We start from the raw sequence: 18,895 nt of genomic DNA, 5'->3' as shown, positions 1-18,895 counted from the left end.
TTTCTCAAATTTTCTAATAATGAAAAAAAAAGATATGGCGTCATAGTAAATTCCATAGTCTAAAACAACAAATAAAGAGAAGGAAAACATTAGACTACTAACTTTTAATTTCTTTAAACTAGCCATTGTTATAGTACAATAAACTTCTAGATCTCTACATATACATACATACTCTCCTACAGATTTGACTGATTCAGATTAAAACTTCCACTTAAAGATAATTAAAACTAAGAAATTTATAAAAGTAGTACTAATATTATGAAAATTAGAGTGGACTATTTGGGTCCCCACAAGATAAGGTGCATAATTTTCTCAGCCTTTTCAGCATCCCTAACCCTGCGCTTCTGATCATCCGTGAATGCTTTCTTCCCTGAATCTCCGGCGCCGGAAAACCATCTCGGCCACCCTTGGTTGCCGGATTCTGATGAGGAACTCGCCGGAGAAGACTTGATTCCCGCCACCATCATTTTTTCCCCTTGTAATGTAATTAATACTCTAATTTAGTTTCTCTTTTAAGTAGAGAAAAATAATTACTAATCTAAAAAGTGGAAGATTAAAGATTTGGAAATTGATTTGCTTGTGCTAAACTAAAGTGGAAATGCACATGGTTTTGGTGGCTTTAAATAGAAGCATGGAGAGATTTAACACGTGTGAACTTTTGGAACTTGTTTTTAATTTTATTATGAAAAAACCACTAGCTTTGGTCCCCCAGATTTGTTTAAATCATTTTTTCTCCAAGAATCATGACTTTATGTAATACTTTAATATATTCAGTAATATTTATATTTTATTTTTTACATGATATTGACGTGTTTAAAGGTATAAAATTTTAAAAATATTTTAATATATTTAATTATAAAATTAAAAATCATATTTATTTTTTAAAAATTATGTTAAAGTTAAATTAGATACGTATTTTTTTTAAACGGAGGAAGTAATATATTAATGAGATAGTCTAGAACTTTTATTAATTATTTATAGTCGTCTATGGCATTTTGTAAATTGGAGTTGTTATGTAGGGTTAATTTCAAGAATACAACTAATTAAAAGGAGATTTAGTTGCCTAATGATACTTTGGCCAAAAGCATGAGCGATTCCTTAAGCTTGTTGCCTTTAGTTTGTTTGGCACCTTTTTGTTCAAGACTTTTGTTTCTTATTTTATGATAAATAAAATGGCTCAGAATGACACAATTATTTTTTATTTTTTTTAAAAAAATAAAGAGATTCCTTAAGCTTGCTCAATACTTTTATTTTTTTTATGTATTTAACTAATTTTAGTATTAGTATTCATCTCTTGTACCTCAAATAGTATATCATGATTTCTAAAAATAATCAAGATAAAATTATCTTGTTTTTTCTCATTATATTCTTGGTACTTTCTCTATTTCAATTTATGTGATATAATTTAATTAAATATTAATTTTTTAAAAAAACATGTGAATATTTTTATAATATTTTTAAAATTAGCCTTAAAAAGGTATGCTTTTATGGACCTTTCATAATCTCTAGGTGATTTGATGATCCTAGTTATAGTAAGAGAAATTTAGTCCACAAAACATGAATTTACTTCTTATGTCATATTTTTTTATCAGAAACTTATAAATTGCAAAATATGAGTCCATCAAATCAATATTGGATGAAGGAGGACATCTATTAGGGGAAGAAAACAAGAGTTCGAAGTTAAAACGATGATTTTTTCTCTGAAATACATAAATGGCCACTCAATTTTTTTTTCAAAACCAAAAGGAATAATTCGCCGGTAAAGAAACGAATTTTTTTTTTGTAATTATTATTTTTAATAAACAGCTTGGTAACTGTGTCCCAACACATATTTTGATAGATGATAAATATGTGGACCAACAAATAGCATGACTATTGACTATTGTCACTTGTTAGATACACCATACCAAACTATATTTTGTTTAGATGTTCATGTTTAATTGGAACTATTTTCTACCATGTATATATCTTTCAATTCTTCACCACCACATCCTTCATGAATTATGGTTCTCCACTAGCCCCACCCCATTGAAACATAATATTATATATATAGTTAAGTAAGTAATAATAGTAAGAAATGTGTGGTCACAAAATTCAACTACCAGATTATACAGATAGAAATCTTGAGTTTAATTATTATGTTTATTATATAAACGATTTCTTTTATATGGTTGATTCAAGGTCGTATATATCTTAGTGAATAGTGAGTGTGTTATTTTATTTTTACTTTTATTGCAAAGCCGTTCTATTCATTTTTAAGAAATTAGTTTTTTTTTATTTTCATTTGAATTTTTTTTCCTCATTTAAAAAAAACTTGTTTTTCTAAAAAAAAAATAGTATTTTGACCAATTAAATAGAAAGCGAGAAAACGTTGTTCTCCTCTCTACCAAACACACATCCTAGATGGGAATCATCTTAGCTTTTATAGTCATTTTGAAGTTCTCCAAGTACTCAATTTATCGCAGCGATGTATCAGGACAAAAAAAATTAAAATGAGAAACTAGCAGGCTGGGCAACGAGAAAAAAGTTCTTTTTTTTTATCTGTTAACAGCTGTTAAAATTACAGTATATTTCGCCCTCTAACAAACTTTTGATTAAAATAAAAATTGAATGATCGTTTATACATTTTAGAGAAACAAAAATAACTTTTTTAACTGGGAACTCAAGAAAACAAGGGGATAGCCGGACAGGCAACAAGACAAAAGAGAAATGGGTTTAGGAGAAGATGGGTTGGGTGCGGTATGGTAGAGGTCACCTTTTTTTCTAGGTTCTCTTTTTCTTGTTTACGTGTCGATTTGTTTTTCTTGTGATATTTAATACATGTATTTAAATTTAATTAATTTAAATGTATGCGCATAAAATTTTCATTCAGAAAAAAACTAATTAGGGGTTCAGAAAACTAACTGAGCTGCACTTCCAGAAATCAATTGGAAAGATGGTTAGCCAGTTAGGATCTTAAAAGTGTATTAGTTAAAAGATCAAGGAGAATAAAATAAGAGTTGATCAGTGTACTATATATACTTCACAAATGTCTACACTTAACATAGAATTTTCTAGCCAATATTTTTGCATTTTTTAACTAATACGGTTGTTGTGCATTGATGGAGTGTTTAATCAAAGATTTTGAATTTGAGTACGATCCAAATTTAATCAGAGCTTTAATGTGGATTTCCGGATATCCGATGAAAAAGATATAAAATTTTTCTAGGGTAAATTGTATATAATGACAAATTAATAAATTAAATTAAATCTTTTAACTGTACTTTAATTTAATTGTACCCTGTAGCAAACTATTTGTAAGTCACCTTTCTTCCTCAAGCTCTCGCTCGCTACTCTCCCTTTGTCGCTCCATCTCTCGCTCGCTTGCTCCCTCTAACTTTTATACAAACACAATTGTATAAAATGTGTTTATGTTTGTATAAAGCGAGAAAAAATTGTGCACATACATATATTTTCGTTTTCCTCTCTCCCCTCTCCGAGATCACGCTTGCCATTCTTTCAAATCTTGCTCGCCACCCTCGCCTCTGTCGCTTATACAAACAGAAACTAAATGTATAAATTGTGTTTCTATTTGTATAAAGTGAGAGAAAATTGTATATACACTTGTAAATACAAATACCTTCGTCCTATACACTTATAACTATGCAATACAAATATTCCTCTACCCAATTTTCTTTTGTCTTTCTCTCTTTCTCGTTTTATGCATACATAAATTATACAATTGATTTGTATACAATTGCGTTCTTTTATATATGTATAGCGAATTATACAGTTGGTTTCTTTTGTATATGTATAACGAATTATGTAGTTTGTAGTTTGTTTCTTTGTATATGTATAGCGAATTATACATATTTATGTTTGCTATGAAGCATAATTATGCAAACTTTGTCATAATATACAAATATAATTTTATATTTGTTATACGTGAAAGTTGTTATTTCTTCTATAACAATCAATGAAGTAATTTTCCTCTCCTGTTTTTTTCCTAGTTTATAGTTTTATGTACTATTCAACAGCTGGAAAACAAAACAACAAAAAAAAGAGTTTTCCATAAGAATCAGAGAAGTAATTTTTCTCTATCCGGTTTTTAATTAGTTGTCCAATTTTTCTTTTTTATTTATATATTTAACAAATCAAGAAAGAATAATTTTTTAATTTATTATATCCTCAATTATTTACTTTAGAAAAGATAGAATTTTATGAAAATTTTAAATTTTTTAATGCACCAACTTTATAATTAATAGGGATAAAATATTAAATTTACTATATCAATTATTATTTTTATAAGAGTTATGCCAATTAAAAAACAATAAATAATCAGAGACAAAAAAAAAATTCTAAAACTAAATATTATCATTACCAAATACAAATTAACATAGTCACACAAAATATTTCAAAATTGTTATTCTTATTCGACCGTCAAATTTCTGGAGTGTTTCAATTAAAATCTTAAAACTTTTAAAAGTACGGAATACTAAAGTTACTGAGGGCTCCGATAAAAAACCAGCTGCTATGGTCAAGTACCAATGCATTTGAATCAGTAACTAAATACATTCCCCTTTTCTTCATGGAGAAAATAACTAGAAAAAAAAGGAATCTAAATTATTAAAAAAATAATAATAAAACCACTAGCTGCGTGCAATACAAAGAGCACACAGTTAGACTCATAAGGTACATTATAAATTCAGCCTCAACCCCGAACTCCCAAGCATCATTTTCAAAATCATCAAAATACCAAAGAACCAATTCATCATAAAAAACTACAAAAGAGGAGGAAAAAAAAATCAGAATGAGTTCAAGCAGGAGAGCCTGGATTGTAGCAGCCAGTGTTGGAGCAGTGGAAGCTTTAAAAGATCAAGTTGGATTGTGTAGATGGGATTATCCATTGAAGTGTTTGGCACAACATACAAAGAATAACATGAGATCTTACTCTCAAGCTAAAAAACTTTCTTCTTCACTTATTGCAAAGAGTGAAAAGGCAGAGCAATCTGAAGAGTCTTTGAGGAAAGTTATGTACTTGAGCTGTTGGGGTCCAAATTAACTAATCTTTGTTATATATAAACTTCTATGTCATTTTTGCAGACATGAAGATTTTCTAGAGCATAGATAGAACAGAAAGGGAAAGAAAATTGTATGATATTTTAGTACTGTTGATATTTTGATGAAATGATAATATGACATGACAGATAGATTAGATGATCATTTTGACATGCTTGCAAATAATTCGTTCAACTTAATTATTTTTTATTTGGTGGTCTTGATTTGAAACTAACAAAAAAGAACATATTAAGAGATCCAAGTGTGTGTAAAATTGAGTGAACAAATTGCAATAACGACTTAATTTGGTTATAATAACACTACTTAAAAGAAGTAAAATTTCAAAATGGAAGGAAGAACACATCTTAAAAGATCTTAAGTATAAATTGTGTGAAGACAAATTGCACGCATCGATCGTTATTCTCAAAAAGAGTCATAAATAAGTATTTTGCCCGTTTGACTATAAATTTTTCAAAGTAATATTTTAAAATTTATTAGATTTAAAAATATAACACAATTTCATACTGATATAAGTCATTAACTCAAATCTAATTAAAATAAATTTTTAAATATATATAATAGATATTAAATTTCTTCAACTATTCCGTATTTCTATTTTTTTAACTGCCTCCAGTAGCCCATTTGTCTAGTTTCTCCAATGGGATGTTAATTTTACTACATGTGTTGGTTCAGATATTTGATAAAACCAATCATTTAAGCATAGTCAAACATTATATTTCTTTTTATTATTTACTTTATATGGAGTATAATAGTTGCTGTATTATAGAAGCAACAACAGTACTTACCAATGGTAAGATTTTTTTTGCAGTTAACATAACACCAAATATTTCGGTGATTTCATTTTCAAGATTTTTGTCCCATGGTTTTGGCGCAACTGGATTTTCTTTAATCCAAGCCAAACCATGTGCCAATTTTCATCTGCATATTATTATTATTATTATTATTTGTATTTGCATTAGACACATCAGCACAAGTCACTCTACGTGTCTCCAATCTAGCAGCTATATCAAACAAGAAGCTACAAGTTCTGTGTGCTCTTTTCTTGCCCCCCATCCACATAATTTTGATGATGAAAATAATGTATATACTATATAATAATTAAAAATACCAATTATACCCTCCTCAAAAAAAATCATTAAGAGAAAATACCCAAGGGCAGAAATGTACTTACAATCCCAGAAAACCATGCTCCAAAACCACAGGAAACACAACCAAAAGCCTCTAGTTTTTTTTATTTCTTCCAACCAGCGCACTATATATATATATATGGCATACAGAGATAGATAGTTCAAACCAACAAGTATTTCAGCAAGAAATTAAACCTTGTCACAAATATAAATATCCAAGAGTTGTGAAGAATCAAAGTTTAGAAAATGAGTTCAACAAGCAGAGCATGGGTTACAGCAGTGAGTTTGGGTGTAGTAGAGGCACTAAAAGATCAAGGAGTTTGTAGGTGGAATTACACAATTAGAGCCATAAATCAGCACGCTAAGAACAATCTACGCTCATATTCACAGGCCAAGAAGCTCTCTTCTCAATCTTCTTCTTCTTTGGTTTCTGCAAATAAATTAGAATTGAAAAAGGTGAAGCAGTCTGAGGAATCACTGAGAAAAGTCATGTATTTGAGCTGTTGGGGTCCTAATTGATCAATCCTAATAGCAGTTAGATTCAATTAGTGTCATTTTGTGTACATGTATAGTATTTTGACAATATTGTAAAGGATTTTGATAGCTTAAAGCTAAATTGTTAAATTGCCCAATCAACTCTTGTGAAAAAACAAATAATTTGACATGGTTGCACTTGCAAATAATATATTGAGTGTTGTTTTAAATTCCGAATGAAAATTACTAACTTTTCTCTATACACAACTGAATCGTGGAACACGAACCAATTATGTAGGCTTAATATTAAGGGATAGTTTTTTTCTCACACACATTAAAAAAGTAGTAAAATCCACCAAAGTTCTTTTAGAAAAATAAAAAAGGAAAAATTATGCGAATATCACACATTTAAATGATATTAATAATATATAGTCACTATTTTAGAAAATTGGGATCTCAATGGTTTTCTTAAATTTTGTGTTATTTGTTTAATTCGCCTAAATTGTATATATTTTTTTAATTTGGTTTTTAATGATATAAATTTAAAATTTAAATATGTTTATCAATGTAATTTATGAAAACTTTATAATAAATTATTCTATTTGTATAATGACGGACAAAATATACAAATGAAATTTTGAAATTTTCTTTTTAAATATATAAGCTTACTATGCGAGTGAAGTATACGAAGTACTTCACACATAAAAATATACGCATTGCGGTCTCTATCACAGTCACTATAGCAAATGAAACGATAATCATAAAGCACAATTATCAATAATTATAAAACTTTCTTAAAGATGTTATTCCCAAATTTTCTCAATAAAAAATCTCTCAATTTATAAATTATAATTATAAAACTTTCTTAAAGATATTTTTCCCGAATTTTTTCAATAAAAAATCTCTCAATTTTACATAAATGTTAAATAAATATAATAGAAAACAAATGCGCCGTTCTTAGACACATTCAAGTTTTCGATTCTCCTAATTTTACTTACTTCCTTTATTTTTATATATCCATTTAAATTTTGTATACTTTTAAGTAATATTTTCTCTCCGTTTCATGAAGAATTATCTATTTTAATTTGGTATGGAGTTAAAAAAATAAAGATAATCATACAGTCCTAAAATTAAACTATATCAAATATACAAAATTATCTTTTAATTTTATAGGCTTAAACATGCCACATGAAAAATTATTACAACAAAAAAAGTCATTCTTTTTCAAAACATAAAAAAAAAAAAAGAAATTATTTTTTTTAAAATTGAGGGAATAACAATTATTAATTTAAAAAATAAATAATTAATGTGAAAAAGTAAAACATGAAAAAGTACAAATTATTTTCTGTATATTAAGCATAATAAGTAAAATAATATTTTTAAAAATAGTAAACAGATAAAAATAAATAATACTACTAGTAAATTAAGAGTCGGGCAATTAAACAAAGAATGCCGCGCTTCAACTCTGTCTTTTTCTAAGAAATTATACCGAATGAAACGTCTTGAAAACCACTGGCTGTAGAGCCCACAGTTACCCAAAAACCAGCGGCTTATCACTTTCTAGCTAATCTCTTTATCCAATTTACTCTTCACTGCCTATTTATTCAGCCCTTATTTAACTCTGAATTTCAGTCATCACCACAATCATCAAATATTCAAACAAAATCAGAGAACCAAAGAAGAAAAACAGAGATAAATTTTAGAAGAAAAATCAATCAGAATGAGTTCAAGCAGAAGAGCGTGGATAGTAGCAGCCAGTGTTGGAGCAGTGGAAGCCTTAAAAGATCAAGTTGGATTGTGTAGATGGAATTGCCCATTGAGGTCTTTGGCACAACACACAAAGAATAATCGAGATCTTATTCTCAAGCTAAGAAACTTTCTTCTTCTATAACTACAAAGAGTGAGAAGATAGAGAAATCTGAAGAATCGTTGAGAAAAGTTATGTATTTGAGCTGTTGGGGTCCAAATTGATTGTAATTAAATAGGACTACTGTGTATTTCGAAAATTATATCAGAAAACTGCAATACATTGTGTTGATATATTTCGATTAACTTGTTCCTCTTATGACAAATTACATCACATCCAGCATGCTTTTAGGAAATAAATATAAATCTGAAAATAGTATATTCCATGAATTAAAGTAAAAGTTGTTCCTATTGATTTTGATGTAAAAAATTAAGATCGAACCGCATCTCATAAGACCCTAATGACGAAGATCGAGTGAAGGATGAAAGTGAACTGTGATTTATTCTATACCCACGCAAAAATCGTAAGTGTATATCAAAAAAGAATTAAAATCAATTAGAAAGATACAATATAACATAAATTTAAGGAAAAATTACATGAATCGATACTCTTTAGTAAATAATCACTCATAAGTGTATTAAAAATTATTCATAAGTATATTAAATGTGATTAATGTATTAATAAAATTTGTATTACATGTAGATAGATTTTTTAAAAAATATATATTAAAATTATATTATAAATTTATGATAAATATATTAAAAGTGATCAAATAAAAAAAATTCTTACTATAAATATTAAATATTTTCTTTAATATATTAATATCTATATTTAGGTAAGTTTCCCTAAATTTAACTTTGTGAAAGATATATTTTAAATAGTTAGAATGATAGGAAGATTGTGGATGAAATTTGTAAATTCATTAAGTTTTCTCTTGTCTTTGTTTTTTTGGGTAGAATTAAGCTTACTTAGAGTTTGAGAGCATAATGTTTGTCAATAGTATTAATTTATACATACAGTTACTTTGTGTTTATTATATTTTAATTCTCATAGTATTTTATTATTTTTATTAAATTTTTTCTTTTTTAAAACTGTCATGTACAGTTTCCTTCTTAATCGACACATTTTTTCACTATTATTTATATATATATATATATATATATATATATTTAGAATATTTTAAGGTTGTTGATTTGAGTTGATAACTTTTTGAAATCAGTGTTTTATTTTCATCAGATAAAAATAAAACAAAATGTGTGATGTTCATTGAATATCCTTTCCCATGGTTTGGGCGCAGGTGGATTTTCTTTAATCTCGCCAATCCGTGTGCATCCTTATTACTAAAATTTTTGTTTACTCCCTCGGTCCCAGTTTATATAGAGTATTTGATCAATTACGGAGTTTAAAAAAATAAAAAAAAATAAAAATGTTTATTGAATTATTATTTAAAAAGGTTTTACTTTTTTCTCATAAATGTATTAGAGTATATTTTAATTAAGTATGATCAAGAAGAATAAAAAATAAATATTCATCATATAAAAAACTGTGATATTTTTTTTAAACTGATAAAAAGAAACGAAGAAAGTATTTATTTTAGCCTCATGTATACCACAACACGTGTTACTCTAAAAAACAGTGTGCTCTCCAAATATAGTACATGTAGTAATAATTGATGAAGTGCTAACTTCAGCTCCATAGGGGTAGAAATGTACATTCATCAACACACACCTAACTCCAAAATTGTGAAACCATGTTCCAAAACCACAGGAAATAGCACACAGCCAAAACCCACTAGTTTTATTGAGCAATACTTTATATATATATATATATATATATAATATAATCCCGAGTAATTCAATTCAACAAACTTCAAAACCAAAATCATTGTAAAAACACTCTAAGCCAAAAATTGAAGATGAGTTCAACAAGCAGAGCATGGGTTACAGCAGTGAGTTTAGGAGTAGTAGAGGCACTAAAAGATCAAGGAGTTTGTAGGTGGAATTACACAATTAGAGCCATAAATCAGCACGCTAAGAACAATCTACGCTCGTATTCACAAGCCAAAAAAATCTCTCCTCAGTCTTCTTCTTTGATTTATCCAAAAAGTGAAACGAAGGAGAAAGCCAAGCAGTCTGAAGAGTCTTTTAGGAAAGTTATGTACTTGACCTGTTGGGGTCCATATTGAATTCCAACAGTTAAATTTTTGCTATTTTTATGTACATTTATATTTCCTTGAGAATTTAGGATAATGTTGATGAAGTTATTTTATAGCTTAAGGCTCAATTGCCTTGTCAATATTAATAGAAAAACTTTTTTTTCTAGTCCATATTGATCTTGACTCAGTTCTCTAATGAATGAACTATGTGAATTTTGTAGTTTCGACACTTCCCATATTTTTACCGCATGGTTAAAAGGTTCAAAGGTGAATAAATAGAATAAATTTATCAAAATTTTCCCAATAATATATTACTTTTCACAATCAATCTATATATATATATAAATGAGGATCAGGAGGTGATGTGGCACCTACCTCAATTCATTTTTTCTTTTTTTTTTATTTGACATTTTTTCTTATTTTTTTCAATTTTTTTTTTATAAACTTATACCTCTTTAATTATATAAAGTCTATTATTAAATTAGTATAAATAATATTCATAACCCTCAAACCTTTCATATTTATAATCTCTTAAACCTTTCATATTCATAACTTCTAATTATTTAATGTGAAATGTTACATTAACTCTATAAAATCACACTAAAATTGTGTGTTATTATGTAGTCATGTTTGGGTAGAGAATTAGTGGAAGAAATGTAACAGTATTTGTAAGCTTTGAGGTGCTTTATTTTTTTAAATATTATTTCATATATTACTTTTAATTAGCAAGTAAGGCTACTATGTCATCATATTTTTATTTCTTCTAGATAAATTATTTTGTTTTATTATCTTTAAAATTTATTTTATGATTAATAATGTATTTGTTATTGTTTTTCTTGACTCTTGTACATAGGATGAAATGATAACATCAAGCGATGAAGATTAATGGATTTTGAGATATATATATTGACTATTTGTCAAAAATGATTATGTAGGAGAATTTATGATTAAATGTAATTTTCCCTTATTCTTTATGAGATATAATATTTTATTTTGTTAACTTTGAGATTCATTTTAGGACTAATAATTTATTTGTTTTTATTTTTCTTTGACTCTTGTATGTAGGATGAAATGAAAATATCCAGAGATGGAGATTAATGGATTATTCTTTATTTTTTCAGGTCCTTAAGAAGTAATGTTTCTATTATATTATTTCCTTTTGAATTATTTATGTTTTGTAAAAAATGATTATATGTGTTTAAATATAATTTTCTCCATACTCTTTATCTTTTTCTTCTTTTGGTAGATAACTTTTTAACTTGTTTAATTAGATTTGCCGATTATAGGAGATATATATATAATGAAAATGGTTAGACATTCTTGCATAACTTGAGTTTACAAGGAAAAATAATTTGATATGTCTAATATAATTACAACTCTTTCTTTGTTGAATCATACATTTAATATTATTTGTTTATGTTCATGAAGATAGAAATCCTGAGTTTTTTAAAGAAAAATATCTAATTTATTCTCCTTAGACCTCTATATGATTCTTAGATAATTTAACTATATTATAATGATAACACTCTTCAAAAATAATTATTTGTTTAGGTAAATTCATCTCTCACTTTTTTATTAATAATATTAGTTTATTGTGTTTGTGGCTTATAATATTTTAAAACATAAAATAGAAGTAGAAAATGAGTAAATGAATATCGATATGCTACTTAAAAAAATACGTACATATACTTTCATAGTCCGGTGAAACAATTTTAATTAACAAAAATGATAGAACATAAGAATGTAAAGTTAATTTATAATTTTGAAAATACACATGATTTTATTAAAAATAAATTATTTATTAATATGTAAAATTGCAATTCTTAAAAATTTCATTTTTGTTGTTTTTCTTAGAAGATTTCAAGTTATTTATAAATAAGTCTTTATATTTTCATATTTATTATTTTTCGAGAGTTTTAAAGTAAGCATTATGCTCTCTTTTAATTAACATCAATTCAAACAAAATTTCATTTATGAAGGAAATTCATTATAATTTAAAATAAGTAAAAAAAACACTAAATGGAATGTATAAAGTCTTCCCAATTTATTAATCAAATTCAAATATTTCAAGTTCTAATTATTCACATTTAATTTAGGTTCATACATTCATATATAAATTTTCACCACTTAGGAATTTTAAATCTTTTAAAGTACTTGATTTTCCTATATTTTTATTTTCTTTAAAAAAAAGTAACAAAAAAACATAACAATTTAAGATCTTTTCATTTTCTATAATTTATGTTGTTTATTAGTGTAATAATGTACAAATATTACTCTTATTATGTTACAAAAGTTTAAAGTCATATTATTAATCCTCTTAATTACTGTGACTTTTTGTTCTTAGGAATTTATTATATTAAATATGATATTTATTTAAAATGTGAAATATACTTTTTAATATTTTGTGTTTAAGCCAAACAAAATTAAAAGAAATAGAAATTTTGTGTGCTTTAATCTTTTTTTCATAGTTAATTCTCTCTTTTGTTCTCTTTTATGTTATTTTTAAGTTTTACATTTTTTCTCAATATAAGTTGTCCCAAAAATAATTGGATATCTAAATCAAAGTATAATAATAATAATAATAATAATAATAATAATAATAATAATAATAAGTATGAAATTTAACTAATTAAGATTGTTAAACTTTTCTTTATTTAAAATTTAATTATTAAAAAGTTATTAATACAAATATTAATTAATCTAATATTGTACAAAAAAATAATAAAAATATGTGATGATTGGGTCATGACGAGGACAAGTTATAGCAATTGTGAATAATGATTTATAATAGTGTTGGCTAACTATGTAGTCATGAATACTAACTATTAATAGCAATCCGAGTTATATATTGTCGAAAAATTATACTAAGAATATAATTTAAAAAATTACAAATAAGCATAAAAGAATGATTAGATTTCAGGTTTACATAAATATATATAAATTATACTAAGAAAATCTCAAATAAAAAAGAAAAAAATGATCACAAGTTTACATTTAAATAGTTCTAATATTACCCAATTCTTATTACCTACCCTTTTTCTCTATAAAATTTATTTTTAATTTTTATCTTTTCGAAGTTTACATATATTGATTCCTTAATAAATTCATATTTAATCTAAATATTTTTCATAGCTTCTCTTCTATAAAATTATGTGATTAACAAAAAATTATTTTTATTAAAGTAATTATTGATATTAATATGTAATTTTATTTTAATTCTTTACATAACCGCGCGAAACGCGGCTAAGTACACTAGTTACGTATAACAGTGGAGTTAGTTTTGTTTTTTTATATATAAAAGTTCAAAACACAATTAAATATAAAAGAAAAAGATTTTATATATTAAAATAATTTATATTTCCGAAAAGAGAATTCAAATCAACCTATTGTGGCTTTTGCTCTTGCATATGACTGTTTAAGTGAATTTTTAAAGTATCTGAATCTCCATGAAATTTGAATAGCCGAACACGTTTAGTCCGGTAGAGGCTCAATATTCTAAGGGTCGTTTGGTACAAAGATGCATAATGCAGAGATTATTAATGCATGGATTAGTAATGCAGGATTTAGTAATGCAGAGATTATTTTTTAGCAATTATTTGGTTCATTATTTCCTACCTAGTCTTATGTTTGGTTTAAAACTTTAGAAAAAGTTTATTTCCTATTATACCCTTTAGTTATTGTGAGATTATGTTTCATTTAACTAGTCAAGTTAAATATTAAAAAAAAATATAAAAATATTATTAATTTTGAGGTGTGCTATGTCACATGGTATATTTCTAATTTTTTGTTGGTCAAATACACCTTGAACTTAACATGAATTTAAGGCTACTTAAATTGTTCAAATACGCTTAGCTTATTTTAAAAAAAAAAAAAAAGTTCACGTGGTCAATTGACGAACTACATTTAAAAAAAAGAATAAAAATTAATCCAATATAACAACTCAAACATGGAGAAAAAAAATTAGTTTGTGAAATCATCAAATTACATGGAATAAATTTGGATAATAAAAATTAAACGAACATTTATAAATATTCTCATATAAATAAAAAAAAAAGAACATGAATTACAAAAAAAAAAAAATAGGAAAAAAGATTTGGGGATAATTTAGTCATTAGGGGTCTTATCCAAGGATTGCTAAACCTTGGATTAGCTATCCCTCCCTTTTCTAGGGATAAAATAAGACCTTGTATGAGGTATTAGTAATCTATGGATTAGGTTAAATAAAGTAACCAAACACTATTTTTGTTGAACTATATTTTAGTCCATAGGTTGTTTTGATTAATACTTCCTACCAAACGGGTCCTAAAGTTCATAAACTCTCACTTGGTAATTGTGCAATTTCAATAGGAGATCAAATTAATGTTATTTTTAATTTAAAATACTCAGCAAAAAATATAATGTGTAATTTATTCAAATATTTTTATTTTTACTTATTAATAAGTATTTCTTTAAAATTATTTTTCTTTATGTGATGCTTTCCCTTTTTGAGAATCGATTTCATGGAAAATTTATTTTTTTTTGAAAAGTAACATATAAGGTACAAAATTAATAATTTTTTAAAAATTATAAATAAACTTATCGTGAAAATAAAATTTTAAAACCCGAAAAGGGTTAGATAAGAAGTATTAATTTTTACGCATACAAAAAGAAAAGAAGAGTGTGAGTGGTCCAACTCGTGTCTTCTTCTCAGCAAATGAATAACAAAACCATTGGCTTTATAGCCCACAGTTAGCCGTAAAAACCAGTGTTTTTATTAGTCTCTAGATTCTTCTCCCTTTGCTTCTTTCCATCAGTAGTGTGCCTATATATATTTAGCATTAGCCCCAAATATTCAAATCATCAAATCAACTATACAGCAATCTAAATACCAAAGTACCAATTCATCACCACAAAAAAAAAATACCTTAAACCAGCGGCTTATTACTTTCTAGCTAATCTCTTTATCCAATTTACTCTTTCACTGCCTATATATTCAGCCTTATTTAGCTTTAATTTTCAATCATCAAATATTCAAACAAAATCAGAGAACCAAAGAAGAAAAACAGAGATAAATTTTAGAAGAAAAATCAATCAGAATGAGTTCAAGCAGGAGAGCATGGATAGTAGCAGCTAGTGTTGGAGCAGTAGAAGCTTTAAAAGATCAAGTTGGATTGTGTAGATGGGATTATCCATTGAAGTGTTTGGCACAACACACAAAGAATAACATGAGATCTTACTCTCAAGCTAAAAAACTTTCATCTTCACTAATTGCAAAGTGTGAAAAGACAGAGCAATCTGAAGAATCTCTGAGAAAAGTTATGTATTTGAGCTGTTGGGGTCCAAATTGAACATTTTAGAATAGTGATAAATGAGACAGAAAAAAAAGTGTAAATAGGACAAAGATGTACTAGTTGAAGGGCATGTCATTTTAATGATAAGCATGTATCTGTAATTTTATGTGACACAATATGAAATAGAGTTGATATTTTGGTGAAATTGATACATTAATAGATCAACTAATTACATCACTTCCAGCATGTTTAATTAGAAGTAATATTAATATGCAACAAGGCGGAGTTGTTCGGATGGAAATTACTCCTCTCCTGGGAAGCATAAATTATTTTCCTCATTTTAAAATAATTAAATCGTTCCGTTTATTCCATTGTTTAGCAAAAAGAAAATTAAGGACATAAATTAGATTTTTTTAATTAATTATTGTCAATATAAATTTTAAAATAACTGAACATTAATTATAATAACTAATTAAAATTTCTTTGAACTCTATCATATACGGAGTATTAATTATAATAACTAATTAAAATTTCTTGAACTAGATCATATACCGAGTAGAAAAATTGAAGAAAAAGATTGAACAATTAAATTAATTCAAATGTAAAAATATCTCAATAATTTACTTATTTTAAAATGGATGAAATAATAAAGTATAAATACACATGATTTCATAATTTGTAGATAGTTTATTAATAATCCTTGATCTGCATCAGAAATCCAACATACGGTAATTTGATAACTCAGTGGTGGCTGTAGTTAAGAAAACACTCAAGGATCGAGTGATCCAATTTAATGGCAAGATCTATCATTTAGACGTATAGTGTAGACTATCGCAGAAAGAAAGGAAAATTTAAAAATTTTAATGTTATTATTTAAAGGTATTTTTTCTCGATTTGCTTCAGATCTTATATATTTTACGAATTTGAGAGAGAAATTGAACGAATTCAAAATAAACTCTAATTTTGAGCGGAGTCAAGCTCAAGTCGAGCCTAATACTAAGTTCATGATAAAGTTTAGATTATTTTTCTACCTATAAGGTATCTGAGGTTGAATTCATAAATAGATTTTTAAATTTTTTGAGTTTTTTCCTTCAGGTTCTTAACTATGTCATTTTCTTATTAAATTATTGAATTATTCATAATTTATTTTTTTAAACATAATAGTATCATTTATTTTCTAATGTGTTCATGACTGGAAGTAAAAAACACAATTATTGTCGAACAATTTCACTATCAGTTAGATTGATGAATTTTGAAATGATATATGTATCTTCTATCAATATCCCACACAAAATATTTGATTTCACATTGGCTAACGTTATTTAAAAGAAACAAATTATGAGTGATTTAATAATTTAGTACGAAAATAACATAGTTAAGATAACCCAACAAATTAAAGGCATTTATTTATGTATTTGGTCTTATAAATATCCTTCCCATGGTTTAGTCTCTATTGGGTTTTCATTTAACCCAATCCGTGTGCATACATCTCAAGTACTCATTGTTTTATGTATGCATTTTGGCGTTATATGCACATCATTCTGTGATTTCTGCTAAGAGCAGAACTGTACATTCTTATCCATCCTCTGTAACTGTAATTTTGGAAAACCATGCTCCAAAACCACGTGAAAGCTAAAAGCAACTAATTTTAATTTTATTGAGACGCATTTGCCTATATATATTGAGAAGAAGAATCAAATCCCTAAAAATTCAACAAACACAGTCTTCGCAAAAAGCAAATCAAACCTTCACAATCTTGTATTAGAAAAATGAGTTCAACAAGCAGAGCATGGGTTGCAGCAGTAAGCGTAGGAGTGGTAGAGGCACTAAAAGATCAAGGAGTTTGTCGGTGGAATTACACAATCAGAGCCATAAATCAGCACGCAAAGAACAATCTACGCTCATATTTACAGGCCAAAAAGATGTCTTCTCAATCTTCTTCTTCTTTGGTTTCTGGTAACAGTAAAGTGAAGAAATCTGAAGAGTCTATGAGAAAAGTCATGGATTTGAGCTGTTGGGGTCCATATTAGCAGTTATATATAATTACTATCATCTTTCTGTACGTAGGTTTTTTTTGACAATATTGTAAATGATTTTGAGAGCTTCGCCTAAATTGCCCAATCAATGGGGAAAAAAAAATTCTGCAATCCCAAATATCTGGAAATTATACTTATTTTTAAAATATTATTTGACTTGTGTAATTCTTTTTTATATTCAATTTTGTAGATATATAGTTTTTATATTAAGCAAATCACATAGATTAATATGCTTTGCTTTAAATATGATGTAGAATATCCAAAAATACATACATTTGATAAGAGTTATGACATGACTCTCATTCCCTTCACAAGCCCCTTCGGGCACATCCAATAAAATTGGAACTATAGAGAAAAGATTAACATAGACACAAATCAAAAAATGGTTTCCTAAATAAAATTGAACATGTTCAATTTTGTACCAGAGGGTAGGTAATTAGGATTTTTAGTGTACAAATTACTATTTTTCTGTCTCAATTTATATGGTTTACTTTTCTTTTTAATTGGTTAAAAAAAGACACATTTTTATAAATTAAGTAATAGCTTTTATTGAAAATTTTCATCTTATCATTAATGAAATGATTTATAGCCACATAAATATTATCATTAATTTAAAATTATAAATTTTAAAATTTTTAATTTCTTTCTTAAACTTTATGTCGAATAACTCACCTCTCGTAAAATACGACTAAAGTACTAAATTAAGAGGACTCTTCCTAATACATTTGTTCCTATCCAAAGTAAATAAGGGATGTGCGGGCCTAATTTATTCGTCAGTCCAAAAATCATACTATTATTTTTATTGTTGTGTACATTTTTAAGTCGTTCCTAGATCCTAATGTCCAAATAATTTTCCAACTTAAGTATTAGGGTGCGATCGTCGACCTTTGACCGGCCTCTGACCTGCTTTTAATTACTAAAAAATAAGTTTGTATTGAATTATTTTTCGTTAGGATTTTTAAAAAAAATTAAACTAACGCAAGGTTATCAGGTTGAAAATATACACATTTCAAAGGTAGCATTTCTCA

At 26.6% G+C, this 18,895-nt stretch overlaps 5 protein-coding genes and 1 pseudogene across 5 annotated transcripts; all 6 read left to right on the top strand.

The window, feature by feature from the left end:
* Positions 1-4,702: 4,702 nt before the first annotated feature.
* On the top strand, positions 4,703-5,208 carry LOC107024559. Its single transcript, XM_015225552.2, has one exon. It carries the CDS (start codon positions 4,790-4,792, stop codon positions 5,039-5,041), a length of 252 nt encoding a protein of 83 aa, XP_015081038.1. The 5' UTR covers positions 4,703-4,789; the 3' UTR covers positions 5,042-5,208.
* A 1,195-nt stretch (positions 5,209-6,403) lies between these two features.
* On the top strand, positions 6,404-10,732 carry LOC107024557. Its single transcript, XM_015225551.2, has 2 exons — positions 6,404-6,431; positions 10,322-10,732. Exon 2 carries the CDS (start codon positions 10,322-10,324, stop codon positions 10,589-10,591), a length of 270 nt encoding a protein of 89 aa, XP_015081037.1. The 5' UTR covers positions 6,404-6,431; the 3' UTR covers positions 10,592-10,732.
* LOC107024556 lies at positions 6,410-6,889 on the top strand. The gene has a single exon (XM_015225549.2). The coding sequence runs from the start codon at positions 6,432-6,434 to the stop codon at positions 6,702-6,704; it is 273 nt and encodes a 90-aa protein (XP_015081035.1). The 5' UTR covers positions 6,410-6,431; the 3' UTR covers positions 6,705-6,889.
* Positions 8,265-8,711, top strand: LOC107024558 (annotated as a pseudogene).
* Positions 10,733-15,328: 4,596 nt separating the features above from the next.
* On the top strand, positions 15,329-16,042 carry LOC107025393. The gene has a single exon (XM_015226184.2). The coding sequence runs from the start codon at positions 15,637-15,639 to the stop codon at positions 15,886-15,888; it is 252 nt and encodes an 83-aa protein (XP_015081670.1). The 5' UTR covers positions 15,329-15,636; the 3' UTR covers positions 15,889-16,042.
* Positions 16,043-17,327: 1,285 nt separating this feature from the next.
* LOC107025392 lies at positions 17,328-18,018 on the top strand. The gene has a single exon (XM_015226183.2). It carries the CDS (start codon positions 17,601-17,603, stop codon positions 17,859-17,861), a length of 261 nt encoding a protein of 86 aa, XP_015081669.1. The 5' UTR covers positions 17,328-17,600; the 3' UTR covers positions 17,862-18,018.
* The last annotated feature ends 877 nt before the right edge of the window (positions 18,019-18,895 follow it).

This window comes from Solanum pennellii, chromosome 7 (assembly GCF_001406875.1).
Source record: "Solanum pennellii chromosome 7, SPENNV200".
Taxonomy (NCBI): Eukaryota; Viridiplantae; Streptophyta; class Magnoliopsida; order Solanales; family Solanaceae; genus Solanum; species Solanum pennellii.
Note: the sequence above shows the minus strand (reverse complement) of the source record. Positions and strands in the feature narration are given on the sequence as shown.

Excerpts from the sequence above, each read along its gene's own strand:
- LOC107024559 (XM_015225552.2), top strand. The coding sequence starts at position 4,790 with ATGAGTTCAAGCAGGAGAGCCTGGATTGTAGCAGCCAGTGTTGGAGCA.
- LOC107024556 (XM_015225549.2), top strand. The coding sequence starts at position 6,432 with ATGAGTTCAACAAGCAGAGCATGGGTTACAGCAGTGAGTTTGGGTGTA.
- LOC107024557 (XM_015225551.2), top strand. The coding sequence starts at position 10,322 with ATGAGTTCAACAAGCAGAGCATGGGTTACAGCAGTGAGTTTAGGAGTA.
- LOC107025393 (XM_015226184.2), top strand. The coding sequence starts at position 15,637 with ATGAGTTCAAGCAGGAGAGCATGGATAGTAGCAGCTAGTGTTGGAGCA.
- LOC107025392 (XM_015226183.2), top strand. The coding sequence starts at position 17,601 with ATGAGTTCAACAAGCAGAGCATGGGTTGCAGCAGTAAGCGTAGGAGTG.